Here is a 27547-nt window from a genome sequence, read left to right as displayed (position 1 = left end):
AAAAACTCAGTAGTAGAAGGCTAATCTGAAGGCAGGAGAAAAGAAACCAAAAATGTGTCATGCACAGGTCTCTAGTGCAACACAGACCAGGGCTCAGTATGCAACAAAAGGATGATGGTGTCCAAACAGGACATGAATCTAAGACTCATCTGTTCTTTTCCTTTCTTCTCTTCCAGGACACAAACAGCAGCCAGAAAGAAGGGAACCAGAAAGCCACTGCAGTAACGAAAGAAAGAGGAACGGTCTTTTCAAATACTACTCTGTGCTTCACAATGGGAGTGGAATTGCATCTTCCAGCAGTTGCCAGCACCTTGCTCCCTGTGACCCTCTGCATTTTGACCCTTCTGCCTCACAGCCTTCTGGGTAAGCCTGCAGGGGAGGACAACGCAGGCAGCTCAGCACTGCTCCAGAGGGTGAAACGAGGCTGGGTGTGGAACCAGTTCTTTGTCCTGGAGGAGTACACTGGACTGGAACCACTTTATATTGGAAAGGTCAGTGTTAAATAAATGCGCTACTGTATGAACACGCACACATACAGTATATGCACATACAATGGAGGTATGACCTGGGGAAATGCTAAGCATACAGTTTTCTGGATCTAGGAAGGGAGCAACTTTTCTGCATGACCTTTCCACCTGATGCGTGAGCTGCCTCAGTGTAGGTGTTGCAAACTGTGCAAACTAAAAACCTGTAGAGAAACTCAGCAGCCTGGAGGTCAGCTGCAGCTCGGCCAGAGCTGAGCTAAAGAGAAGATCATGGGTGGGCAGAAGGAAGCTTCAACAACTAGAAAAAAAAAAAACCCAATTTAATCCCTCAATACACCGCGTCCATACTAGGACACCCTCTCTTCTGTCCACTTTGAACCAGAGCCAGACAGTAGTGATTGAGTTAATTGACCTGAACCAAGGCTTCACTCAGTCGGCTTCGTTCCACAGAAGTGGACGGCACGTCTGCAACACAGCTGACATGCTCTGAAAAGAGCAGACGACGGATACTCACAAAGGAGCACTTTGATCGTTTAGTTGCTGAAGTGAATTGAACATTTGATCAATAGGGAGGGCAGTCATCATCAGTGGAGAGACACAACAATCTTGCAAACTGAAACAAAAATTGCCACTACATTTTTGGTGAAGCTTTTCATGATAAGTAGTCCCACTGTGCTTGAGCCAGAGAGTTCCATTGCAAAAATGACTGTTGTGTGTATCAATGTATTGTTATCAACTTGTAAATTAAAGTGAGGATGCTCAAGAAATAGCAAATCTAGCATTAGCTGCCGGTGCATGTCATTTTCCACTATATTTTAATTAGATAGCAGATGCTAACTGACCGATAACGCTAGCAGATATTATGAACTGACTATTTCCAACAGTCGTCAGAATCTATAGTTATACTTTTCATCACAATGAAATAAATATTTTAATCACGTTTTATTAAGATCTCTATACGTTCGGGGCTAAGCAGTAGCGTGTCCCATCAGTCTGTGAAACTGTAACATTAGCTAGCGTAACATTAGCTCAGCAGCTAATGGTGTCAAAAGGATCAATTCAGATGATACTTTCAGCTTTGATTGTCAGTTTTGACTCACCAGCAATTATTACCATAAGTGTGTTAATTATGGCAGATCTTAGTGTGATAATTATTTTTAAGAATAATGATTGAGTAATTTTCGAAACCACAGCTGTTGTCAGACAATGTGAGTAGTTAATTAGCCTGGTTTTATAGCCCCACAGATGACTTGAATTAAAAAAGTAGGTAAAAGTTTTGTCAGTGGGACATTTCTAACCTGATGCGCCAGACGTTACACAGAACCATCTGGGACGACTTTGTTGGAGGTGATCAACATTTTGGCAGGTAATAGGATGAACCATCTGTCTATCATATGACGTCGTAGGACAGTGCCAAAGAGGAAACGCAGCACAACACCCAGCAGTCTGAGGAGCTGTGGAAGCTAGATAGCATGTTGGTAGACAATTCTTGTCGTCTGAAAGGAAAAACAAAAGTGCGCATATAAGCACTTCTTCGTAGCTGTCATAGTTGTTTTTTGTTTTTCTTTCCTAAACATACAAGTTTCTTTAGTGTAATTGAATTTAACATATCAAACATCAATTCCCATCATTTTAATTGTTGCACTCAACAGGTATACAGTTTTTGCTGTATTTCTAATTTTGCCCCATGAATGAGAATAAAATATCAATGGGCCTATTTGACACAATTTTAGACAGTCCTCGCTCAAACACTATATTGTTTTGCATGTAAACTGTGAAACTTTTCCAGATTCCTAAAAAGATATACTGCCCTGATCTGAAAACTCTGATTCCAAACCTTTGATTGAATTTTCATCAGTATTCCTCATTGGCTTTTAACAACACGGGAGCACTAACCGCTCATCCTCTGAAATTTCCCTTTGGGAATGATGCAAACCTACCTAATTAGTGTTATGGAATAATTTCACCACCACCGTTCGGGAATACCAAGGAAAATGTTGGATTCTGAAAAGTCACGTGGTCTGAACGGGTAGAAAAGTAACAAGTCCTGAGAGAGCTGCAGAGTGAAGTACTGTATCTGCTTATGTGACATGAAAAATTCCTTGCAGTCGCTGTAGCATATTCACTCCCATCTAACCTTCTCTTCTTTCCCATTTAGCATTTCTTCACTGATTCTTTTCAAGCCGCCCATCCTAATTTTTTCTAAGCTGGATGAAGTGATTTTGACAGGCCAGGCTACTACCTAGAGAGCCACTCAAGGCAGAAAGGCATTGTAGAATATGACAAAGCAGGAGAAAGATGTAATGTAGCCTTCCCCCTTAGGTTTTTTTCAGCCTACTTTGCCTCTCCTCTGTTGAGGAACTTAGTATTCAGAGCCGTTGGGATGTTAGAGTATTTGGGCTTTAGGCTGGGGCTGAGATGGAGCAGGTAATTGATAGCCTGAGTGTCAGACTCCTTCTTTTCATTGGCTTGGGTGGAAAGGAGGGATCAGAGCAGAAGAAGGCGGATGAGGCGAGGGAACAGCATCGGCCTGAGATATATCACCACGAGACACAGGGCTGAAGCCCACAATGGGGTGTTGATTAAAAAATCTATTCTGGGCCGAGCTGGGCCGCATGTCGCTTTAGAGGAGAGAGTTCAGGTGGGCGCGCTGTCCAAAGAGATAGGGAAAGCTGTATTGTCTGCTGCTCGGGAATGGTAGGTATTGTGAAGATTGCTGCCAAACTATCGCCAGAATAATGACAAGTGCTGTAGCTGCAAGCTTTCAGCAGTTCGACAGCCTCGGCGTGGTCATTCCACTTAGTGACCCCGGACTACAAAAGGCCAAAGCAAGTAACTTGAAAGGAGTGTGTTTTCAGCTGTGGAGGGGGGGTGGGGGTATTTTTGTACCATGTTGTGCACGCCTGTTGATTATGTACGAGACAGACCTCAATGGGGGCATTTAATTGCGTTCTGCCAGTGTCATCATACAGCAGAGACCCTTTAAGTACAAAGTAAGTGATTGCACATCAACAGGCTGGCGTTTGCACTTACAGGCCACAAAAGACTTCTGATTGCACTGCAGGGTCCATGGCAACAAACAGGCTGTAAGCTGTGATTAGAGACCAACTCACAGCTACAGTATTAAGGTATGCTTATAACTGCGTGCCATCCCTGGAGGTCTGGAGTTAATGTACCCACTGCTACAATTAGGGGGGAATATGTTGACAATTTTGTCATGTATATATACTTTTATGCAATGTAGCATATGGACTGAATGTGTCACGTTTTTTCGTCATTTCAAAGCAGTCCTGAAATCAAAATGAACCAGTGTCTATGGAGCTTAAAGTGCCGACTCACGGCTTTAATTTGAGGGTGTTTACATCCACATCAAATGAACAGTGTAGGAGTTTAAGCCAGTTTTACATAAAGAGACAGAAGGTAATTTAACAAATAAACTCTCAATTAAGGCAGTTCCTAAATATGATTTTCATTATCAGATAAATCTGTTTAATTATTTTCTTACTTTAGTAATTCATTGTTTAATCTATTAAGTGTCAAAAAATAATGTCAGGGCCCAAAATGGTGATTTCACATTGCTTGTTTTGTCAGAGAAGCAATCCAAAACCTGAAGGTAGTCAATTTACGAAGATATAAAAGAGTATAAAAAAAGTATCCAATCTTTGCATTGGAGAAGCTGGAACCACAAAATGCTTTGAATACTGAATAATAAGTGATCAATTTCCTGTTGAAATAATAGATAATACGCTCTACCAGGCCTGTGGTGAAGCTCCATTTAAGCTTATTCTCATTTCTTTCCATATTGGCTTTTTTGCTTACGGTCTGCTCCTCATCAAGTGAAACACATGTTCATTTGGACCGAGATCATGTGGCTGACTTGGACAGACAATAACTTTCCACTGTTTTGGCCCCAAAAAGTGCTTTGATTGTGTTGTTTGTATGTTTAGGATCACTGTGCTGCTGCATTGTTCTAAAACCAGAGGACTGTGACCCAATTAAACGTCCTCAAAAACACTTCACTGTCCTAATACTTTGGACTGCGCCATATGCTGGTTAGATTCCTGTTAGTTTCAACTTGTGAGCACACTTTTTTGATGCCATTTTATCTGTGTTTTGAATATGTGTTCGTGATTTTTGAGACTGATTGCAGTTTGGGCTCAGATTTGACCATATGGGAACACTGTTGTTGTTGTCCCACGCTACTCCTGAAACCCTTTAGATGTCCCCAAAATAGTTTAAATAGTTTACTTTTGGGTATTTGCATTGTGGGATAAAACCTTTTGACTTCCCTACAGCTTCACTCAGACATGGATAAAGGCGACGGCTCCATTAAGTACATCCTGACGGGCGAGGGAGCTGGCACCACCTTCACCATTGATGACGGCACGGGGGACATCCACGCCATCCAGAGGCTCGACCGGGAGGTGAAGGCCCAGTACATCCTCCGCGCCCAGGCCCGCAACCGCCTGACAGACAGGCCTCTGGAGCCTGAGTCCGAGTTCATCGTCAAGATCCAGGACATCAACGACAACGAGCCGAAGTTCCTTGACGGACCCTACCAGGCAACCGTACCTGAAATGTCCAAAATAGGTGAGTAGAAGGAGACAGAAAGGCAGACAGATGGACTAAACTGTTGCCTGTGCATGTTTGCGGTGTTTGTTTTGAAGGGAGCGGCTGCTGGAAGTTTGCAGCCGTGGTGAACAATACCAAAGTACATAACAGCCCTGCAGAGTTATCGCTGTCACTTGTTCTTACAGGCTCGTCTCCATCTGCTTCATTCACTATTCATAAACCTGCTTTTGTGGTTACTTTGAAGTAAATAAGCGTAGTTCATTCCTGGAGCTGCTCCAGCCACAGATAAAAATAAAAAAAAAACTCAATTCAAAATGATTTCTTTGATTAAAATGTTAATTTTGACGTAGCTGATCACTATCTTCCCTTCTCCTCCAATTCTCATTTTTCATACTCCTCCTCACCTTTGCCTCTATTTGTATGCAGGAACATCTGTGATCCAGCTGACCGCCACAGATGCGGACGACCCCACATATGGCAACAGTGCTCGCGTGGTCTACAGCATCCTGGAGGGCCAGCCTTACTTCTCAGTGGACGCTAAGAGCGGTACAACTGCACACATGCTGCTCAACTCTTTTTAAAACACATTCTAAAACGATAACCAGTATTTTTATCCATTACATGTTGAGTGTGATGGATTTCAAACTTCACCAGACACTTTAACTATTTTATGAGCTCCATATCAATTTGTAATGAGTAGGAATGATGTTAGATGATGTGATATAGTCGACAAACTTGCCAGCATTTACTAACACCTGATAACTGCCATTAATTCCCCACCTTGTTTCTAATAGTCTATCTCACTGTAATAGCACCATAGTCTGATTTTAGCTGTCCACACTTTAAGCCCCTGACTATAGCAACCAGCTTTGAATGTGGGAAGCTCAGCATGGCTCCCGTTGTTGCTATGAGACTGCCAAACACTTGTCTGGAACACTGCACGCTCTTATGTTGCAACTTGCAGTATTTCAAACTCCTGGCACTCAACAAAAAAGACGCGCTAAGCTCAAAGTGTGACTTCTCTGTTGAAAATGAGGACAGAATAAGACAGACAGCCCCCTTCGCGCTGAAGTGATCGAGTGGTTTTAGAAACTTTCCCACAGCTTCAAAAAGATTCACATCAGTTTCCATCTGGCATTAAAGGGCCATGACTGTGATTTTACTGTTTTTTTGTCTGTTTATTGTACATCAGACATAATTTACATTGCTGCCAATCATTAATCAAACAATGCCAATGTGATTTCAATTTTTTTATGTAACTTTCCAGGCAGCATTGACACCCATTAAATTCAGTATTTTATGAAAATCAATAAGTAGATCGCCCTGAGATGTTTAATCTATCATAGTGAACATAGAATCTGTATTTAAGCCACATCCTCATTAAAGGAATAGTTTGACATTTTGCAGAAATCTTCAAGAAATCAAGGTGAGAACGTCAATATCAGCCTCATGCCTGTGCATCAAGTACAAAGCTAGAGCCAGGATGCAGTTAGCTTAGCTTAACATAAAGGCAGGAAACAGCTACCCTGGCTCCGTCCAAAGAAAATCTTACCAAATTCACTAACGAAGCCTGTACACAAAAAGAAATTTTATTTTTGAACCGGCTAGTTGTTTCTCCCTGTGTCCAGTCTTTAAGCTAAGCTAAGCTAATCTAACTGCCTCCTGGATCTAGCTCCATGCTTACTGGTATAAGAGTGGTATCATTCTCCTCGTCTTATTCTCTACAGAATAACTGAAACCTTTATTTCTACAAAGTTAACCAACAAGAGATGCTAGCTAGAAGATAGCAAATAATATATATAAATACATATAATTACAGCTGGTTTTAGCAAAGAATTGCAAAGTAAACGGACTTGCATTACAGTTTGGTGTGGAAGACTGTGACTGGCTTGCACAGAACCCTGACCTCTGTCACATCCAGCATCTTTGGGATGCACTGGAACATGGACTGTGAGCCAGACCTTTTAAGCCAGCATCACTTCATTAATGCTTTTGTGCCAGAATGGGAACAAATCCTTGCAGCAAGGTTCAATATGTGGTGGAAAGTCTCAAAGCAGAGTAGTGGAGGCTGATATAGCAGCACATAAATGGCCACGGTTTGGTGTTAAACAACTGCAAATAGGTGTATTGCTCAGGTGTTTACATATGGTTTTTCCAGTGTCCAGATACTTTTGGCCACATAGTCTAACAAATAAAGCAAAGCAGTAGCAATAAAAAACTAATTATTCAAAACATCTAAATATGCAGCTAAAACCCCTTTAACTTTAATATCTAACTACAGCATTGCAGCTCATGGTAACAGCCGTTACAACTGAAGCCACCACATCCAAAAATCCATTAGCTTCCTAAAAGCAGAGAGTCACTGGCCATTGTTTACCACAGCTGCCTCATTTCGTTGTTTGTCAGCACTGAAATCTGTTGCCAAACCTCTCAGGCTACTCTGCCCATCAGCTGCCAGTCAGAGTGCTGCTGCTGTAGGTTCATCCATCACTGAAACACAAGTGGCTCTACAGCTATCAGTCAGCCTCCCTGCCTCGGCATAAGCACGGCAGTCAGGGTTTTATTGGTGTGGAACACAATGTAAAACTTTAACACATACAGCTCAAAGTCTCACCAATCGACCTTGGTTGGATTATGCTGCATGTATACTAGCTATGTGTGGATTTCTTTGGTAATAGTACACATTTACTGTTAGAATCAAACATCCTTGAAGGTTATGTACTGGTTAAGGCAGGTTTAATGTACTGTAGTCATCTGTTACTGTAAAAACTGCATTTACCTGGATGAGGCCAGTAATAAGGTTTCTCCTCTGCCCACAGCCACACTTCTGAACCAATAAGGATGGTTACCTTAAGGCTTACTCGTGACAATGGACACTGCTCTCTCGAATGTGTTAAATTATTATTTTTCTGTACTGACAGAGCAGTTAGATACCAGGACAGAGTGTGCAGTTTTTCTCTTACAGTGCGAATATACCTGAATTTTATAAACTTAACTTCTAGAAGCAACAATCCTTTACCTCAGTTTCAGTTTAAGTCAAAGTTTGGATTTGCTTATTTTGGATGCAAGGATGCACCGCCACAAGTATTGATTTTTCCTTTTATCCTGCCTTGCTGCCATCACAGTGATCCTTTCCCCATCTTAAGTCTTTGTAATGCACCTATAAAGCTATGGTAGAAACTTGATTAGATATATATGAGACCAAGTTTTTACCTGCAGAAATCTCCAAATCCCTTAAAGGAAATTGGGGTGCTTTGGTTGAACATTAATTGTGGGGTCAGTGGTTTGATTCCCATCTCCTCTTGTCAACATGTGGAAGTGTCTTTGAGCAAGATAATTGCCCTATATCTTTGTATGTGAGGAAAATATGGTAAACATGATGTTTAAGAAATCCTACACCCAGTTAAACCGAAGGTACAAGAAATGAAAAACATTTAATGTTACCTAGTGCAGCTAAAGCTCCGACATGCATCTGCTTTACATGTAGTTATTGTAATTTTTACATACAGTAGATCCTATATTTACTGGTGCAGCTTTAAAAATTGAAATATTTGTCACATAATGGGCAACGATCACAGTTAGAGTTTGAAAAAAAATATAAGGTGTGATTTATTTAAGAGTTCAAAAAAGAGAGAAAGGAATCTCTCATTGGAAAAAAAAAAGTTCCATTATAAAACTCTTGTGCAGCCTCTTGTCTGGCCCATGGAGAGCATTGACATTCCAGGAAAACATTGCTTGGACACATGACCCTAATCTGTGTCACCAGTTTTCTGTCGCCAACCTTTAATTCACCTCCTGTGTCTCCGTTTGCCCTTTCTCTTTCTCTTGGTTTTCCCTCCTCAGGCGTGGTCCGTGTGTCCCTGGCAGACATGGACCGGGAGACCAGAGAAAACTACACTGTGGTCATCCAGGCCAAGGACATGGGCGGCCAGCTGGGGGGGCTTGCCGGCACCACCACCATCAACATCACGCTCAGCGACATCAACGACAACCCGCCCATGTTTGACCAGAGTAAGGAACAGTTTATACTTCTTCTCTCCTGTTTTTTTTATCCTTTACTTTACTCCCCAGCTCTACCTCAACCCACAGCAGCCTTTTCTAACCCCGTCTGATGCTCTCAGAGCTGAAAACGGAGCAAAATGTAAATTTTGACAGTTTTCTCTCAAAGGTAGAGAAACAGCGCAGCAAGGTGTGTTTGAATACATTGTGGCACAATACAAAAACGCTATATATGCATTGTGCACCTTTAAAATGGATCATATTATTACCTAAACCTTCCCAAGTTACTAATTGTTCCTTGTATTGGGGCTGCAGCAAAGCATTATTTCATTATTGATTAATCTATTATCCATAAAATGTCAAAAAATACAAAAAAAAACTCACGTGTCCATCACAGTGGAGAAACCAAAGATATCTTGTTTACGATGATGAATAACAAAGAAAAACAACAAATTCTCACGTTATGGGAGTTGGTTAAAAATGATTGATAATTAATTAATTCTCATGTATTGTATTTTTATTTAATTTTCAGTTTAGTATGAAGCAGATGAAGTTCTGAATGTAAACTAGCATCTTTATTTTTAATGTAGGAGATTCTTATATTTGCATTTTGCACCAACCATATCAACCCCCTTCACATCAAAGGACAGAATAAATAGGTATTTGTATTTGTCACAGTGTGTTTGTATGCCGCCATCTTTGTGAAAAAAAATCGCGAGTGTGTGTTGAATATCTTACTTACCATCCAACCCTATATGGAGATGTTTGTGACCCCAACTCAAAGCGCTCGAATGACCCTGACGTTCGATTGAATTTCAAAAACAGCACACTGTTTTGCTTCAGGGTTGATGCTTGATGCTTTTGAGTTACGGTTTCCAGTGCATTTCACTGAGTAGGAGAAGCAGCAGTGTGGTATGCATGCAAGAACATGGGACTGCAGCATCTCGACGCCATGTACGAACACTTAGAACATATCAGTGAGAGTTTACAAGTTTCTTTGGCTCCAGAGAGGATCAGCCCCCCAGACAAAACCACAGATCTCCTTATATATCCAAGTTATTTCTCTTGAGCATCCAAGCCGTTAGCCCCCTCTGCCCTTTTCCCTCTGTCCACTTCTGGCAATCAATCCCCAGTCATTTACCCCCTGGCCTCCTGCCTCCCCTCCTCCTCTCAGCCACCAGTCGCCCCCATGCTGTCTCTTTGATTATCCCCATTTCTGCTCCTCTCATTACCGTCCTCCTGAGGTCAGGGGTTGTCTAGCTGTCCGTGGTCATCTCAGCCTGGCCAGCGGGTGGCTTCACTCCTAGACAAAGAAAACACCCGCCGCCGTTGCCGCCCCACTTCCACTTCCACCACTCGTCTCCCACCAATTAACGCCATCACTTCAATGGAACTTTGATCGGTTGTGAAGAGCTTCAGGGATTCCCCTCTGTCAAGCACAATGTGCAGGCATTTCACTTTGGACTGCAGGGAGCACCACAAATTGGGCAGCTGCCACCTCTTCTTTGAGGTTAAACAGTAGATGAAATTCAAGCCGACCCGCGAGACTGTGTATAACCCATGTGTGAGGCGTTTATGAAGCCATTTATTTCAGGCTGCCTCAGAAATGATGTTGGGAGGAGAGAACGGCAGTAGAGGTGATGGAAGATGTTTGGCTCCCTCTAGAGGATAGAAGAGTAAAACAGATGGAGAAAGGTATGACAGAATGATCACTCTGTTAATGTGTATCCTCAGGGTTGTATCAGATGAGCATCCCAGAGTCTGCTCCAGTGGGTTCAGTGGTGGGTCGCATCTGGGCGAAGGACAGGGACATCGGGGTCAACGCTGAGATGAAGTACAGTATCATTGATGGAGATGGAAGAGACACCTTTGACATCAGCACTGACCCCACCAACCTTTTTGGCATCATCATGGTGAAAAAGGTACACAGGGAAATTGATCAGTTTTTATCAAATCACACAGGTTACAGGTAATACATAATATAGACAATTTCACCATTGAGAAAACTTATTTTACCACAGGCTTCTACAGATTCTGTGATATTTGTTCACACATGCACGTCACTTTGATGCTGTAAAGTTATATGTTTGAATAATATAACATAGGATTTATGATAAATTTCATAAAAGTAGACAAAGTGACTTGGGTCTGTACATTTTATTTGCGTACAGTCCTGATACAAACACCTGAAATGCTTCTTCGTCACACAGGGAGAAAGTCACAAAACTCCATTGAAAAATATACAAGCATTACACACCTTGTCTACAACCCACTCTTGATTTTAAGTTACTTTTGGTAAATTCGGCACTAAAATAAATGCTTTAAGTTTCACTTTTTTTGAAGAAACATCTCTTCACTTAATCTGTATGGTCAACTTGTGTTAAAATCTTCAGCCAAAGTGCAGCAGAAGATCAGAAACCATGAACAGAGTCATGTCGTCTGTTTAATGGCTTTGTGTATGTTCACCCTCCAGCCGCTGAACTTTGAGAACAAACCCAGTTACACTCTGAAGGTGGAGGGCGCCAACACCCACCTGGACCCGGCCTTCCGCCAACGCGTGCCCTTCAAGGACGTCACCATCGTGCACGTAAGCGTGGAGGACGTGGACGAGCCGCCGCTGTTCGACTTGCCAGCGTACTACATCGAGCTTCCGGAGGACGCAGAGATCGGGACCTTGGTGAAGACTGTGTCGGCGAGGGATCCTGATGCCGCCAACAACACTGTGAGGTGAGGAAAACGCTGTAGGTGAGGAAAACGCTGTAAAAGTACAGATGTATTAACAGTAAAATATGTCATTAATGGGTGAGCTGCATTTTGTGTGTCTTCTGTCCATAACATTTCTGTCCATAACTGGGTTGTAAAAAGCTTATTGTGCATTGCATTTTTTTTTTTTACACTTTTTACAAAAAATTCAACCCAATTCCAAACTGAAGTGACTAATTCAGAGGGAGATTTAGTGAAGTACAGTATTTCACTCTGAAAGCTTTTAATATGAATGGAGCACAACTTACTGTGAGTTTGCAGACAGGATTTTCTTGCTCAAAGTGGGGGTCAAACTCATGTTTTCTGGCCCTGCTGGTGTAACATTACCTGACCACCAGCAGGGGGCAGCATCACAACATGATTTCTCAGAGCAGGCCACAGCTTCAGGCTCTGTAGTAAAGCAACATGTCGTGTGTTTGAGAGCTCCACTGACGGATACTGACAAAACTGAGGATGAGGAGGACCAACGTAATAATAATGATAATAACAAATCAGACAAGTTTCAACATCCAACAATGAGTCAACACAGAGAGACTAGAAGCCGAGGACTTTCACTTCTGTCAGTCATTGGCGAGTAAGTTTTATGCTCTGACAGAACAGATGTTGTGCGGTGGGTTGACTGTCCAGACTGCACCTCTCACAAACTAATTAGACATAAAGCCTTTAATTAGGCTATTAATCATTTCACATGGCAAAAGCTGCACCCCGTCCCTGCCTCGGCCCTTTTACAACCTCGGTTAGTGGCTAAAAGAAGCTCACAGGAAATGGATGTAGATGACATGGTGGCTGCTTGTGTGCGTGTCTGCTAAATTCACACTCAGCAATTAAAATGCTGTGTCCTTTTATGTCTTTTTTATCCCATTGTGGGACATTTTGAGGGCAATACACTTACAAAGTTCAACACTTCAATAAAATGAAATGCTGGAAACTAAATATACGGCACTCATTCACTCATTTTCTGCTGCTTCTACTGGATTGCTTGTGCTGCAGCTTAAGCAAGGTATCCCAGAGGTCTCTCTGCTCAGCCAAGTCCTCCAGCTCTTCATGGGGGATCCTGGGTCATACCCAGGCCAGATGGGATGTTTAATCACTCCAACTTGTTCTGGGTTTTTCCGCAAGAGTTTCCCTCCAGTTGGACATGCCTGGAATATACCCAGAGACCTACAAGAGGCAGATGAATCCAAAGCACGAAAGCCCAAACCAACTCAACTGACTCCTTTCAGAGTTTCTGAGGTTGATCAGACCAAGTTGGACTGAATCTGTTCCGGTCAGTTTCAGTTGGTCTTGACTATCAGGATATATAATCATAGCGTGTGTTGAGTTAAAGGACTATGATAGTTTGTCTTCTGATCCAGTCGCTGATTTTTGGACAGCAAAACTGTCAGGAAATGGCAAGCAAGCTAGCCATGTGCTGTGAGAGTAGGTATCAGCTTTTCGCTCAAATCTAACTGAGGAGGTGAAGCTGTGTGAAGCTTTTGTTTTTCATCACTGACTGGATTATGTTCAGAGGCAGTGTTTTTCTTTTCCTTTTTTTTTTTCTTTTTTTGAATGAATGAATGAAGGCTTACATTTATAAACTGCATCAGAGTCGCTAGACAGTGGTTGGGGTGGCTAGCAGGCGCACAAAGCACACAACTGTCACACCAGAGACCAGGGCTCACACCCACAGCTCTGCCCGTGACCAAGACAACAAAAGCACCTTGGTAAAAGTGAGGGGGCAAGAAGATTATTAAGAAAAGTTGGCAGAAATTGTTTTTGTGTCCTACTAGGTTTGGGCAATATGAAGATACATTCAGTGAGAAATTTGACAACTACCATACGCTTATATGCTTATATAAAGTTATGTGTTCCCTCTACAGTATGTCTTTCTCTTATACTATAGTTGGCCAGTGATGGCTATCAGTTAGCAATGTTATAAACCAATGATCTTGACTTCAATGTGATGAAGCTCGGTGATTTATTAGTTATTTAATTCTGCTACTTAATGTATACAATTTCCCTATATCACATTTCATTTTTGAATCTAAAATCACATAAAACAAGTCTGGATTTTATATATTTCCCTCCAGTATTTCCTGCCATAGTGACTGTCTTTCCAACCCTTAGATTCATAGCCAGACCAGCCCTCCTGTACTGCTCTAAGTACAGTACTGCTCTGCTTTGATGCTTTAGGAACTCCACTGATGACAATTAACTAAGAAACTCTGCTGGAGAGAGGGCGGCGGGGTGGGGGGGGGTCAGAGCAGTGAAGCACTGATGCAGCTAAAGCTCCAATCTGAATATCATGTTTCACTGAAATCCCCAGAGCTGGCACCGTGTGCTGGCGGTGCATCAGTAAGAGATTTTCAAAAAGCCAGTTTGGAGTGTGAGCAGAGTTACGGCACAAGTGGCAGAAAGCTGAGGAATCAGTTGAGGGTGAGTGTGAAGAGCTGGGGCCGGATACTGCAGCAGCAGCAGCAACAACAACAACAACATCACAGGACAAATGAGGACAAAAAGCAGCAGGTGACCTTCAGTCTCTGTCTGTCTCATTTCCATTTTACATCTCTCTTTCCTTTACTGACTGTAGCATGACTGGCAGATATATCTGAACACACACACACACACACACTTTTTCACCTGCTGTTTCTCACATACACACACACACACAGACAGCAGCCCCTCCTCATGACTGTGGAGGAGTGATATTAATAGAGATCCTTCAGGGAGATCCTTGCCAGCCGTGGATGTGCAAGTCACGACTGTTCCCTGTCAGCACACAGTCCAACACACACACTGCAAACAACCCTACAGACATGAACACACACATAAACACTGCTGCCAAAGTGACTGTAGTATATCAGTTTGACAGTACCAGTCTTTTATAAAACACTTCCGCAGATGTGATGGAGATACGTAGTTTGATCGTGGGTTTTATATGTCAGTTAGTCATTTAAAGGCAGCAGGTTAAGGAGCTGCCTGCTAACCCCAAAAACAGGGTGGTTAAGGTTGTTTCATGATGCATTTAATGCCGTTTAAGATTATTCCACCCATGAAACACAAGAAAACACGGATTATAGAGTCCTGTTGAAGAGTTTTACTGGGCATCTCTACTATATCTTACAGAGCCCTCAAAGTCCTGGAAGATGACTTTTTATTTATCGTGAGCACACAGGATGGATGTAATGGCTCTTGTACATGCAAAATAACAAATTATGTGCACAACATTACTTTGGTAAAGAAATGGTTTTCCTCTTGTGAAGAACCTTCATTTGCTCTTCCAATTACTCTGTTACCATTAAACTTTCATTAAAGCCAGAATTGATAGGATTTCAAAATTTACTAATTTTCTAAAGAATAAATTAATGATTGTGTCTGTCTCGCTAATTCTCACCAAGATTGTTTGATCCGTCTACAAACAAAACATTACGTCGTTGGAAAAGTTTGAAAAATTAAATCTGCTGATTATCTGTTGATAGATGCCACTTAGGTGGTGTTTTTGGTTTGCTAACCCTCCCTTTGAATCAGTTTATTTTTATATTGATTACATTTTTATATTTTTAATCAATGTTCTTATTGAAGTATTGTTTCAGTAGGCTTGGGCACTTGTGTTGGATTTATGGGTGGTTAAAATGTTATAAGTTTGGACCTGATTTAGTCTGATTCAGCTCCACATACACACTGTTACCTCTTCCAGGTGAGAGCAGCTACAGGTGACCTCAGCCCATGTGTGAACACTTCGTGGTTACATAAACAGGTTTCTGCTCCACAGCCTGGAAGAGGATGTGCTCTACATTCTGCTGTTTCTCCTCCCCTTCTGTGTGTGTGTGTGTGTGTGGCTGTTGTTGCATGTCGCTCTCAGAAGAGTGTTTTGGAAATCGGCCCGTGGTGGCAGGAGATGAGCCAGGGCGGCACGCTGCAGGTCTGTGTATCCCCGGCGTCAGTTTGGCAGAAGAGGAAGATACTCTGATTAAGCCTTATCTGGAGCCTCTCCTTCTCATTGTGCCCCCAGAATCTGCCAGCCTTCCGCCTTATCGCACAGATACACACACGCCGCACATGCTGTATTGTGTGTGTGCACACGTGTCGCCTTCAGATAGGATTACAAGATCCCAAACACGCACAAAGGTGTATTTTATTCAACGCTGATATTCACATGTTTCTTTTTGTGCCGCCAGGTATTCCATCGAGAGTTCCAGCGACCCCGAGAAGTACTTCTACATCGAGCCCACTTCCGGGTCGCTGATGACGGTGCGTACGCTGGACCGAGAGGAGATCGGCTGGCACAACATCACTGTCCTTTCTATGGAAATGAGTACGTCACATGCAGGGACACAAACACAGACATGATCTCCACCTTATCAAGTCATTGCTGTCTATAATGTGAATATTTCGTGAATATTTCCTCCTGTTTCCGATCATGTTGTTATGTCTAGAAATGAGAGTCTGTATCTTTACAGAAACAAGGAATAATAAACATAGCTGTGCTGGAATCAAGAAAAATACACTTGATTTTGAAAGAAAGGCTTTCAAGTAGAAGTGAAAACTCTCACTTTTGTGTACAGAAATATAAAATGATAGTATTGTTATTATTTTCTCATTTTTCAGTTGAGAACAGAAGGATTTTTTGGATGTATTTGTAGAAACAGGTGCACCAGTATAGCCCTGTAAATCCTCTGAAACAAACTGAATTAAAGATGATTTTCCCTTGACTAAATTCAATATTTGGGCGAACACATTGTGCTAGTAAATTTGTATTCCGCCCAAGTCCAAGGTGACGTCTTCAAATGCCTTGTTTTGTTCAATCAACAGTCTGAAAACCCAAAGATATTACGTTTACAGTGATTTAAAACAGAGAAAAACCTCAAATCCTCACAAAATTTTTGCAATTATTTAAGCAAAATGAAGCAAAAAAGACCTAGCATTAGTTAGTTTGGCTTTTAGGACTTTAACTCCAGACAGCATTATCTGATAAGGAGATTCGTGCTGTGTGTTTACACAGAAAACAACCAGATGGGTGAACATACTTGCACTAATGCAGAACCAGTGATTTTGGAAAACAACTCCTGCAGAGTTATGTAATGTAGAGCGGGAGATGCCCTACAGATCTGCACACAGCTGGTAGCACCGAAAGTCACCTTCATGCTCCCTCCCTTTGCTTTGTTTTTCTGTGTGTCTCTTTGTTTGGTAGACACACCAAAAGGGAGACGGTAATTGAATTAATGACTAATTAAATAACGTCCCGCATGGTGGCTAATTAAAGATGTGATGGAGATGAAGAGGGCGAGGGAGGGCACAGATAGGAAGAGATGAAGAAAACAAAACAGCAAAGAAGTTTAAAATTAGCTGGAACAAACTAAAACTGATGATTAAACAAGAAAATGTCTTGGAAGTTTTTAAAACTTGATTTTATAATCTTCTTTCTTTCATTTAGAACAAAATGTCCATTTGTTAAAGCCAGTCAATCAATATTCACATTTGCTTTGTACTGTACTTTATCTCAAATAGATTTTCACATTGCTGATTTCACTTCACGTGGGTAAAAACCTCAGCACAGCTACAGCACTTTCACTGGAGCTGGACATTAAATTACTCCTCTGCGACCCTCAAACTCACACATAGACACGCACGTTAACACGAGGCCGCTTGAGCTTCGACCTCCAGAGCCAAAGTCACACCAATGATTGATCGATCATGTGATGAAGCCTGAGAAAGTAGTTACTGCCCTCTAATTGCGTTTCTATTGCCTATTACACAGCTGGTTAAGGTATGCAAATTGCTGATTGGTAATGGAGAATAATAGAATTGTGATCTAAGCGTGAGAGGCCCTAATATGCCGCAGGCTCACTGTAAATGAGGGGAAGATTAAGAGAGGCACAAAGTGAGCTAAGCAGGATCCCCAAAGAGTCATTAATCTGAGTCCATCAATGCATCTTACAGCTTCTGACCAATGTGTGTTTACTGTGTGTGTGTGTGTGTGTGTGTGTGTGTGTGTGTGTGTGGTGTGTGTGTGTGTGTGATTGTGGTGTGTGGTGTTTGTGTGTGTGTGTGTGTGTGTGTGTGTGTGTGTGTGTGTGTGTGTGTGTGTGTGTGTGTGTGTGTTCCTGCAGATAACCCAACACAGATCTCAAGTGTGTCCTTGGCTGTGAAGGTCATGGATGTGAATGATAATCCTCCCTTGCTGACACACTACTTGGAGGCTTATGTGTGTGAAAACGCCAAAGCCGGGCAGGTATGAAAACACGAATTATCTGAGAGTCATCTGGAAAAATTGTATATGTAGTTCATTAGTAGTAGATAGTAACGACATGTACTTAAGTGCAGCTCTTAAACTCAGATTTGAGCCACATTTCATGCTGCTTCATACTTCTCCTCCACCAGACTCCATATGGAAAATACAAAACTTTTTACTCCACTACATTTTTAGAGCTACAGCTAATGTTTTACATACATGATATATTATTATCTTAAAGAGCATCCTGCATCGTGACCACCTGTAGTTTGCTTGTATACAAAAATCTGAATTTCACAGTAACAGATACAGAACTATGACTGTAAAGCCTCCTGGGAGCTGCAGCTGCTCTAATCTGTATAATGAAATATGTTTACCCTAATAAGAAAAGGGATGTAAATACATAGTAAACTGATGAAAAAGCTTATGTTACATAATGTATTGCTTACACCACCACAGCTAAAGATGAGTCAGTGACTTTCTCCCACTGGGCTCTAACTGTGTGTTGATGTAATCCCAGTTGATCCAGACAGTGACGGCGGTGGATCCAGATGAGCCGCTGGGTGGACAGCACTTCTACTACAGCTTGGCTCCAGAGGCCGCGAACAACCCCAACTTCACCCTGAGAGACAACCAAGGTAGGTTGACGGTTTTAGTCAAAATTTTTTGTTTGCATTGTTTGTGGGATTGTAGCATTGCTATGAAGCCACTGTCTTCACTGATTTCTCCATATGGAGGGTGATGCCTGAGGGGCAATGCAGAGTCCCTGCATCATCTTCTATCATCACATACCCTGAAAGCTTTAGCTCCATTTTTAATGGAAGAATAGCACCGCTTTTTTTCTGTTTTGCACTTTAAACTACACAATAGATTTCCGCCAAGTCCGACTGGGTTACAGAGTGAAGTGAATGTCAGCAGGGGTTCCCATACGGTCTAGCTAGCAATCACAACAGCGGTCAAGACATGAAAGCATCTTGACAATTTAAAAACAAAGGTAATATAAAACAATACAAACAATATGGTAGAAGTGTAATTTCTCAACTCTGTGCTAGTGGATAAAAACTGTAGTTTCAGCCCACTTGGTCTGGAGCAACTGCACCTCTAGTGGGCAACATAATCCCATATGGTCTAGCGGTTAGGATTCCTGGTTTTCACCCAGGCGGCCCGGGTTCAACTCCCGGTATGGGAACTACTGATTTGTCGCTTTATGTATTGAGTTTACTATAGGCTACCTGTATACAGAATCTTGACGTGAACAGATGTTCCCTCAAAATCCAGCTCACTGGGTCATAATCTATAAATTCTGGAGGTTGGGATCCTTGATTATTACTCAGGTGGCCTGGGTTCAACTCCCAGTATGGAAAACAGCCTTGCAACATCAATGCAATTCAAAGGCATTAAGACAAGATAGGAGATGAAACACAAGGTAAAATATAAAAAAACAATTCAGTAGTAGTTTCATTTCTGTTTATATAAAGAGAAACATTTCATTTCTGGTTCAAAATTTCTATGCATTGCGGAACACTTTTATAACTAGTGTTAAAACATTACATAAAGCATATTTAATCATCACTATTTCTCACAAGTCTATGGTAGTAGATAAAAACTGTAGCTTCAGCTTAGTTGCTCTGGGAGAACAGCACCTCTGCTGGGCAGCATAATCCCATATGGTCTAGCGGTTAGGATTCCTGGTTTTCACCCAGGCGGCCCGGGTTCAACTCCCGGTGTGGGAACTGTAGTCTTGCCATTGTATAGTCATGACAATTATGCATTTCATTACACATCCAATATTTACGTTTGTGCTCTTAGCAGTACTTGCATAGGAAAGTACCAATCACACCACAGCCCTGTATGTAAAGTACAGTAGCAACAAGTACAGAAGGCCAGTACATAGATACTGTATTTGAAGTGAAGGAAACAGTGCTAAAATGCTACACAAAGTGTCTTTAATCATGTATCTCTTATGACTCTGTGCTGGTGTGGCTAAAAACTGTAAAAGGTCAAAGATAAAACATCAGCTTCCTCTTCCTCTTCCCTCCAAATATGACTCAATAACTTAATGTTAAAGCTGTATGTCCCATATGGTCTAGCGGTTAGGATTCCTGGTTTTCACCCAGGCGGCCCGGGTTCGACTCCCGGTATGGGAACTACTCTTTTACCTTTGCAAATACTCCTGAGACTGACTTCTTTACCAATTTTAGCATTAATCCGTGGGGATATGATATGATGGAGGCCACAAAGGCCAAAGACAGGTTTACATTCTGTTATTAATATAATAATGTGAGTTTAAGTTAGACTCTGATATAAATATTTGAAGGGATTCGGTACAGAAGAGTGTGAGGAAGGCTTTCAAACTGCATCATGTAGAAAGATAAAACTTAAAGAAACCATAAGCCAGCTGTTAAAGTAATGAGAACATTTCACAGGGTTTTGTTTTGGTAGCTAATTAGAAATGTCGCACTTGGGCATTTGGACCCCTGACTTCAGCATTGACAAATTATATATACTCTCTACTACAAGTCAGCTGACTTCTCAGAGCTAGTTTTATAAGTTGACAGTAATGATCATGGTGTCTCAAAATAACAAGCAGTGAGTAATTGGTGTTACATTGCTGCATATAACATCTATAGCATCTTCAATCTTCACTTCATCTTCACAGCTGCACAAATCTTCAATTCACAGCATCACCCCCATCTCCCATGAGTCTGTGCTCATCCACCATTACCTGTAATCTTTAATGTATACTGTTCATGCCCTGGACCCTGCTATCTGTGAAAAGCAGCCATTGCAGAATAAGCGATCTGAGCTCAGCAGACTCCAAATGTCTTGTCTCTGTGTCTCTGTATGATCACTCAGCCTTTCCCTGACCTCTTTGTCTCTTTCCAGACAACACAGCGTGGATCCTGACTCGGCGTGGAGGCTGGACACAGCAGGACCAGACCGTGTTCTACTTGCCTATCTTTATCTCTGACGGCGAGCAGCCGGTCCAGACCAGCACCAGCACGCTGACCATCCGAGTGTGCAGCTGCGACCATGAGGGCAACGTCATGTCATGCAACGCCGAGGCCTACAGCCTGCCTGCCAGCCTCAGCAGAGGAGCCCTCATCGCCATCCTGGCCTGTATCTTTGTCCTGCTGGGTGAGTTATGATCTGCTGCTGTGATGGTGTGCAGAGAGGAACCAGTGGCCTTTTGTCATGTAATGGTATTTAATCTGATACAGTATCAGGCAAAAGCTCATACAGCCTCCTGGGTACCTGCAGGTCTAGAAAAGCTGAAAGTCGCCTTACAGCCTCAGATATGATTATATTGTAAAATTCCTGTTTTCAGAATGAGCCAGACTTGAAATTGAAGACATTTTTTTATGTGACTTATGACGATTTATGATGGATGGGTTCCCCTTGAACAGCAGCACAACTAACCAGTGATATGTGTGAGGTTTTCAGTGAAACTGATGGGCTCATAACCACTAAAAAACACATATAAAATATAAAAATGGATACCCCCACCTTCCTTTGAAATCCAAATTATTATGTCTACTCAAAACAGCGAGCTCAGGCTCCAGGCAGGCAAAGATGTTTTAACTAAATTTATTACTCCCTCCCAGTGGAGCAGAGTGAGTCAACCTGCTGAGCCGTCCTGCTCACAGTTACTGGTCTGCAGGGAGAGATAAAGTGGGTTCATATCAGCATCCAGGGGAAAAGAGAGTGTGATGCTACAGGGCAGCTGGTGCTAACGAACACTAGACTTTTGCGAGGATGCAGAAGGAAAGCCATATTTAATCCTGCACAAATCATGTCACACTGGGAGATGCCTTATGGCTGGCTGCTTCTCATGCTCCCGTGGAGTCTCTTTTTTCACTACTCTTTGTGTTTCATATCATATCTCGTTCTCATGTTGTGAGCAAGTGTGCAGCAATAAGTCAGTCACGGCTGAGGTGATAAAATCGGTTAAATAATATCTTGATAACATGCATATTCATCAGTCCAGAAGATTTGGTGTTTATTTTCAGTTTGAAAGTCGATCATTTCCCACTAGAGGATGCGTCACAAATACCTGAAAGTAGCACACCCACTGGCTGAAAGGTCAGAGTGTAAAACAAAATGCTGGAGTGATTTAAATCAAGGCCTACTGCTGCCCGGAGGCTGGCCCTCCGTCAGCGTTTTTACATTCTACTAGTCAACAGTTGAATATGCGGTCTGACTAGGAAAATGTTTTCTAGCCACATACTCCACCTAAAGGCAACTGCATGATGTTTTTTATGCATTCATGCTACGTATGTATTTATTTATTTATTATCTTACGTTTGTTCTGTCAATGAGGCATTTGTCCCAAGTTAGATAAATCACAAAATGCCATTTGTACAAGCAAGGCTGTTCTCCTGCCAGCTGTCCTGCTCCTGTTGCAGACATGTTTAGTTTGGTTTATTTGTTTATTTCTCAGGGACTTTGCACATTATTATAAATATGCCAGTATTAGTAAGTTTAAAACAGTAATCATAAGTTGGCTCTGTGTGGGACATAAACAACTTCAACCCCTGAAATAAGGTCATCGTGCCGTTTTCTGAAAGGCTGGACAGTGGGTGCAGGTGGGCGGGGCTTGGGGCATGGCTGAGAGCGGTCTGCTTTGTTGTGACATCACAAAGTTAAAGAAGTCCTGACGGCTCATTTTTAAATCTCACTTTATACAATATGGGACCTTTTTAAAACATTAAGTGATAAACAATATACAATTAAACAGCTTTCAGACTTTACAAATTACTTCTTGGATTTCATAAATCGCATGTATTTGACTGAAAATAATTTAGTAGCTTGACATACATTAAACTTTAACGTCTGTCTCTGCAGTATGCTGACCGTTTTTGTTTATTGTTCTTCAACAGTGATGATTCTGCTCATGCTTTCCCTGCGGACTCATCGTAAGAAGCCCTACCTGTGTGATGAGGAGGAGAACGTCCATGAGAACATTGTGCGCTACGATGATGAAGGCGGTGGCGAGGAGGACACCGAGGCCTTCGACATCGCCGCCATGTGGAACCCACGTGAGGCGCACCACCACCTGGGTAAGATGAGACAGGACATGCTGCCAGAGATTGAAAGCTTGTCGCGCTACGTCCCTCAAGCGTGCGTAATGGGTGGCGGCGGGGACAGTAACGTTCACGGATACGTGCTGGCGAAGCTCCTGGAGGCTGACATGGACCCGTGCGCCCCGCCTTACGACTCCCTGCAGACCTACGCCTACGAGGGGGAAGGTTCGGTCGCTGAGTCGCTCAGCTCGCTCCAGTCAGGAACCTCCAACACCGACCACGAGTACGACTATCTCAATGAGTGGGGGCCTCGTTTCAAAAAGCTCGCTGAGATGTACGGCGTGCTGGAGACAAACAGTGCTCCAATGTGGTAGACCTCCTGAACCTTTGCCTTTTTATTCTTAAACACACTACAGCAACAAAAAGAGAAAAAGAGAGACAAAAACACATCAGAGAAGTGACATAAACAGACAAACCGTGTGTGAGGAAGACACAGTAAAGCCAGGATCTGCTTACGTCCACATCCATGACTGTTAGCACTTGAATTCCTGCCGAAGCTTCGATTCTCCACAGCTTTGGAGGCCTGAGATGCCCGCAGCAGCAGCAGCAGCAGCAGCAGCAGCAGCAGCAGCAGCAGCAGCAGTAGCAGCAATGTGAGCTGGTTTTTAAATCTCCCCCAGAGGTGGGGCTTCAGAGACGGGCTGGATTGGCAGCCTCATGGGGCCCCACAAAGGAACGGCTTCAAAGCACATGTTAACTCCCCCGCCTGACCCAGCCACAGGCAGAGCCCCTTTGGTTCAAAGTGTTGAGCGATTTATGCCAGAGATGAAAACGAGAGAGCGGGGCTACCTTACTCACAGCAGAACAGGAGACGAACTCTGAAATGCTGATCCACTGTTCTGAGTTTGTGCTTTTATACACACTGACGGACCACGAAGTGAGTGAGGAGTCATTGCTGCAATCGGGGGTGTGTTGTTGTTTTTTTTGGGTTTTTTTTGTTTCATCTGTGGCAGGTCTTAATTTATTTCTTTGTTTCATGTGCTGTATTTATATTTTTGCTAAATTATTTGGGTACTTTAAAACCGACACTGTACTTAAACTGCCGCTCCGTGAGGAAATCTTTAAAAGATCACATATTTGTTGTAACATACATGATGTAACTGCCCTTGTTTTCAGTCTATGTGAGAATAAATAAAAAAAAAAATTCCATGCATCTCCAAATGTCATGTAATATGCACAGGAGATGGTGATGCTGTAAACCCATGTGGGTTTTCCAGGTTGAGATGTTTATTGTATTATTGTTTTTGTATCATTTGTAGCTCTTTGTATTGTAACTGTGTTTTTTTTTTGTTTTTTGTTTTTTTTGTCCCAAAAACGCAAAGCAGTTACACATTCATGAGCAGAAGAGGGAAGTCATTTTTAAAAAATCTTTTGATGGAACTGGACATATCTCAGCAGACGGTCACACTTTACACAAGATGCATCCCTGTACCTGGATGTGCACATGACCGCTTCGCCTTTCATTTCGGATCCACCGCCGTGCCAACAAGAGTCCGACAGCAGCAAGGCTTGATCTGTCCTGTTAGAGATACTGTGTTGTTTCTCTGCCACCACACAAATGTGGCTTAATCCTCCAATCCTGTGGACTACAGAGACACTGATAATCTACATTAAGTGCCAAATGTAAAAAGGACAAAAAAGACATTTTGGGAGAAAAAAAAAAACAAAAAATGAATAAAACACAAACACCAAAAGACAACAAAGGATTTTCCGAACTGGGAGAGAATTGATGGTACATTTTGATAATTCGATTGGGTGGAGTTTACTTGAAATCTATGTGGTCAGTCATGCTACAGTAAGTGGTATGTGAATGTAGATATTTTTTGTATTCTTGGTAATAAAAAGTTCAAAAATGACATTACTTTTCTGTCTTTAAACCACCTGGAGTTGAGGAAATTGATGAAAGACTGTACTGATGCAAGACCAGAAAGTAGCCTTCCTGAGCATCTTGGTGGCAAAAATGTCACTAGTTTGGGATAAACTGCTTCTTTTGGCAGGAGAGAACATTATGCAATCCCCTGAAGCATGACAGAAATGTAAGTCCTTCAAAAGATGAAGTAGTTATTTAAATTTGCAATCACATGCTAAATTGTCCTCCAAAGTGTTATTGCAGATGATTCAGTTTTCATCACAGTTTCCCTTTAAAGTACATAATTTGCATGACTTATATTGTTTTGCAACGATAATGTTTAGCATTGATTAAAACTCATCCCCCACAATGCCTGCAGTACCTGAGCCTCGAGCCCCGGTAGCACCTCGTAAAATTGTTCCATCTGATTGCTTTCACTATAACATTTATATGAACGAGTGGAATATTTGCCAATGGGAACCGATCAATTATAAACAACAGTCTCGACTTAATTGCTTGTGTCAATCAAAACGATACAAATGAAGGACAGGAGAGGCTAAATGAAAGGGAAGGAGAAAGGAGGCAAGAAAAGTGAAGTAAAGATGCAATGAAAAGAAAAAGTTTTGGTAATGTATAAAATGAAAGGAGAATCAAAGTGATAATCTACCCCGTATGTTATTTTCTACTACTCTGAATTTCCATTAACGGTGTCAAAACAAATAGGCAAGAAATAACTCTGAAATCAGTGGCCCTGGCTTACCTGCTGGGTGGCATTCAGCAGTGAAATTGCACAGAAGATGAGCCCATAATATTCCTCAGATTTAAATGTTCACTTAAATGCCCTCACACGCCTCCTCTGCTCGCTGAGCAGCACACTTCAATTACACACTGGAGATTTTTTCTCTCATTTGTCTCTCTTTGTCTTAACAGTCCACACAGGCCTTAGAAATCTTCATGTTTCTCCATTTACTATTTTAAAACTAACACTGTAACCTCCAATCATCTTATCAGTCAACTCCATGTGTTCGGACCGGCTCTGTCGGCCATTTTCTGTTGTCTTTCTGCCCTCTAGTGGTCAAAAATGGCTCCATACAGCTTTCAGTGTTACTATTTAAAATATTTTCAAACTTATAAACGGATGCGACAGCACTGATGTACAGCGTTTCACTTATAACTCTATGTTTGTATATGTCCAACAATGTAATAGTACAGACTATAACTTGTTGTGTTTGCTAAAAGTGCTAATGGTAGCTGCTTAGCAGAGCTAGCAAGCAAGACCACTGGTTCAATCTGGCTTAATCTTAATTGGTACAAAAACAGGAATGTAAAAGTGACGCTGTGACTGTTTCTTGAGAAACCACAACTTGTGCTTTTTTTTTGTGCATTTCAGTCTGTGTTTGTAAGTGTATTTTTTCCCCCTTTTGGTTGGATGCAGCCAAGCCTCTCTTTCCATATGGAACCCGCCCACTTTACAATAGTAAGAGGAGCACAGACAAAACCTGAGAAATCTGTTAAATGTTAATGCAAAAAATTTCACAGTTTACAAAATTGGAGATACATGCATCATGCGAATGTGGCTGCAAGTAATGATTATTTTATTTATCGGTTAATTCTTGATTTTTTTTTCTGTTGTGACAACCCTCAGAGACAGAGGGTGGAGTCAGCTCGTCAAAGAGATTCAGCTCACCTGGACTGTCTGCATATAAGCTAGAGGCAGTCATACAATCCCCCTTTGTCTCCCCTGGCTTTCAACCCTGGGCTTTGTTGTATTTAGGTTCTCTTTTGGTCACGTAAAATAAGACTACTTGTCATAATTGGTGTGGGGTCTTGGCTTTGTCTGAGCCCAGCTGTGACACTCTCAAGGACGTTTTCACACCTATAGATTGTTTTACTCTGAAGATGATGAGGATTTCCCCTTGGTTCATTTTCTTTTCACACAGAGACACATCCAAACAGACCAAAATGCATCACTACAAACCACATCAGAACATTCACTCTTTTGATTGGCCGGATGTGTCTGGGGCGGGAATAAGATAGTAAATACAGAAAGAGGGTCCTGCTCTGGACTAGCGCATTGCTGCAGTTTAACATGGAGCAGCAGCAGACTTGGCGTCTGCTCAAACTGAACAAGGGAGCTAATATTAGGCACGCACAGCAACATGCTAACTGTTAACATGTCTTTTCTTGCCATGAATCTACCTGTAGGGTAGTTGGCTACAGAATACTTCATCATCATTCATGAACTGTGCATCACACTAAGATGAGGCAAAGCACACCTGGCTACCAGAGCCTTTGAACTCAAACTGCAGAGTGCACCTGGTAGTTGGGTGGACTCGAGGTTGGATCACGCTCCCACCATAAACGAACCCGGCCAAACTGAGACCATCTCCTATTAAGGGGCTCAGTGCAGTTGTTCTGGAAGCACCAAGGGGGAAAATGAACCAGAGTGTGATTTTTAAAGTTTGAAAATCCAGTCTGGTGTTTCAGGTCATAAGACAAGCTGCAAATCCTCACTTTTGAAAAGCCAGAACTTGCCATTTTTTTGTCATTTTTATTTGATGGAAATGACTTAAAGGATTACTTG

At 42.1% G+C, this 27547-nt stretch overlaps 1 protein-coding gene and 3 non-coding genes across 4 annotated transcripts; all 4 read left to right on the top strand.

Moving 5' to 3' along the window:
• The first annotated feature begins 272 nt into the window (after nt 1-272).
• Nucleotides 273-23599, top strand: LOC111237846 (cadherin-20-like). The gene is made up of 11 exons (XM_022767123.1): nt 273-491; nt 4781-5075; nt 5484-5603; nt 8901-9068; nt 10791-10978; nt 11530-11783; nt 15977-16113; nt 17909-18030; nt 18551-18668; nt 20917-21168; nt 22911-23599. The coding sequence occupies exons 1-11, from the start codon at nt 273-275 to the stop codon at nt 23426-23428; spliced, it is 2391 nt and encodes a 796-aa protein (XP_022622844.1). The 3' UTR covers nt 23429-23599.
• Nucleotides 19148-19219, top strand: trnae-uuc. Its single transcript has one exon. It is a non-coding gene; the product is annotated as a tRNA-Glu (tRNA).
• trnae-uuc lies at nt 19692-19763 on the top strand. The gene has a single exon. It is a non-coding gene; the product is annotated as a tRNA-Glu (tRNA).
• Nucleotides 20106-20177, top strand: trnae-uuc. The gene has a single exon. It is a non-coding gene; the product is annotated as a tRNA-Glu (tRNA).
• Nucleotides 23600-27547: the final 3948 nt, after the last annotated feature.

The sequence above is a fragment of the Seriola dumerili genome, unplaced genomic scaffold, assembly GCF_002260705.1.
Source record: "Seriola dumerili isolate Sdu_G_001 unplaced genomic scaffold, Sdu_1.0 BDQW01001124.1, whole genome shotgun sequence".
In the NCBI taxonomy this organism is placed as follows: domain Eukaryota; kingdom Metazoa; phylum Chordata; class Actinopteri; order Carangiformes; family Carangidae; genus Seriola; species Seriola dumerili.
Note: the sequence above shows the minus strand (reverse complement) of the source record. Positions and strands in the feature narration are given on the sequence as shown.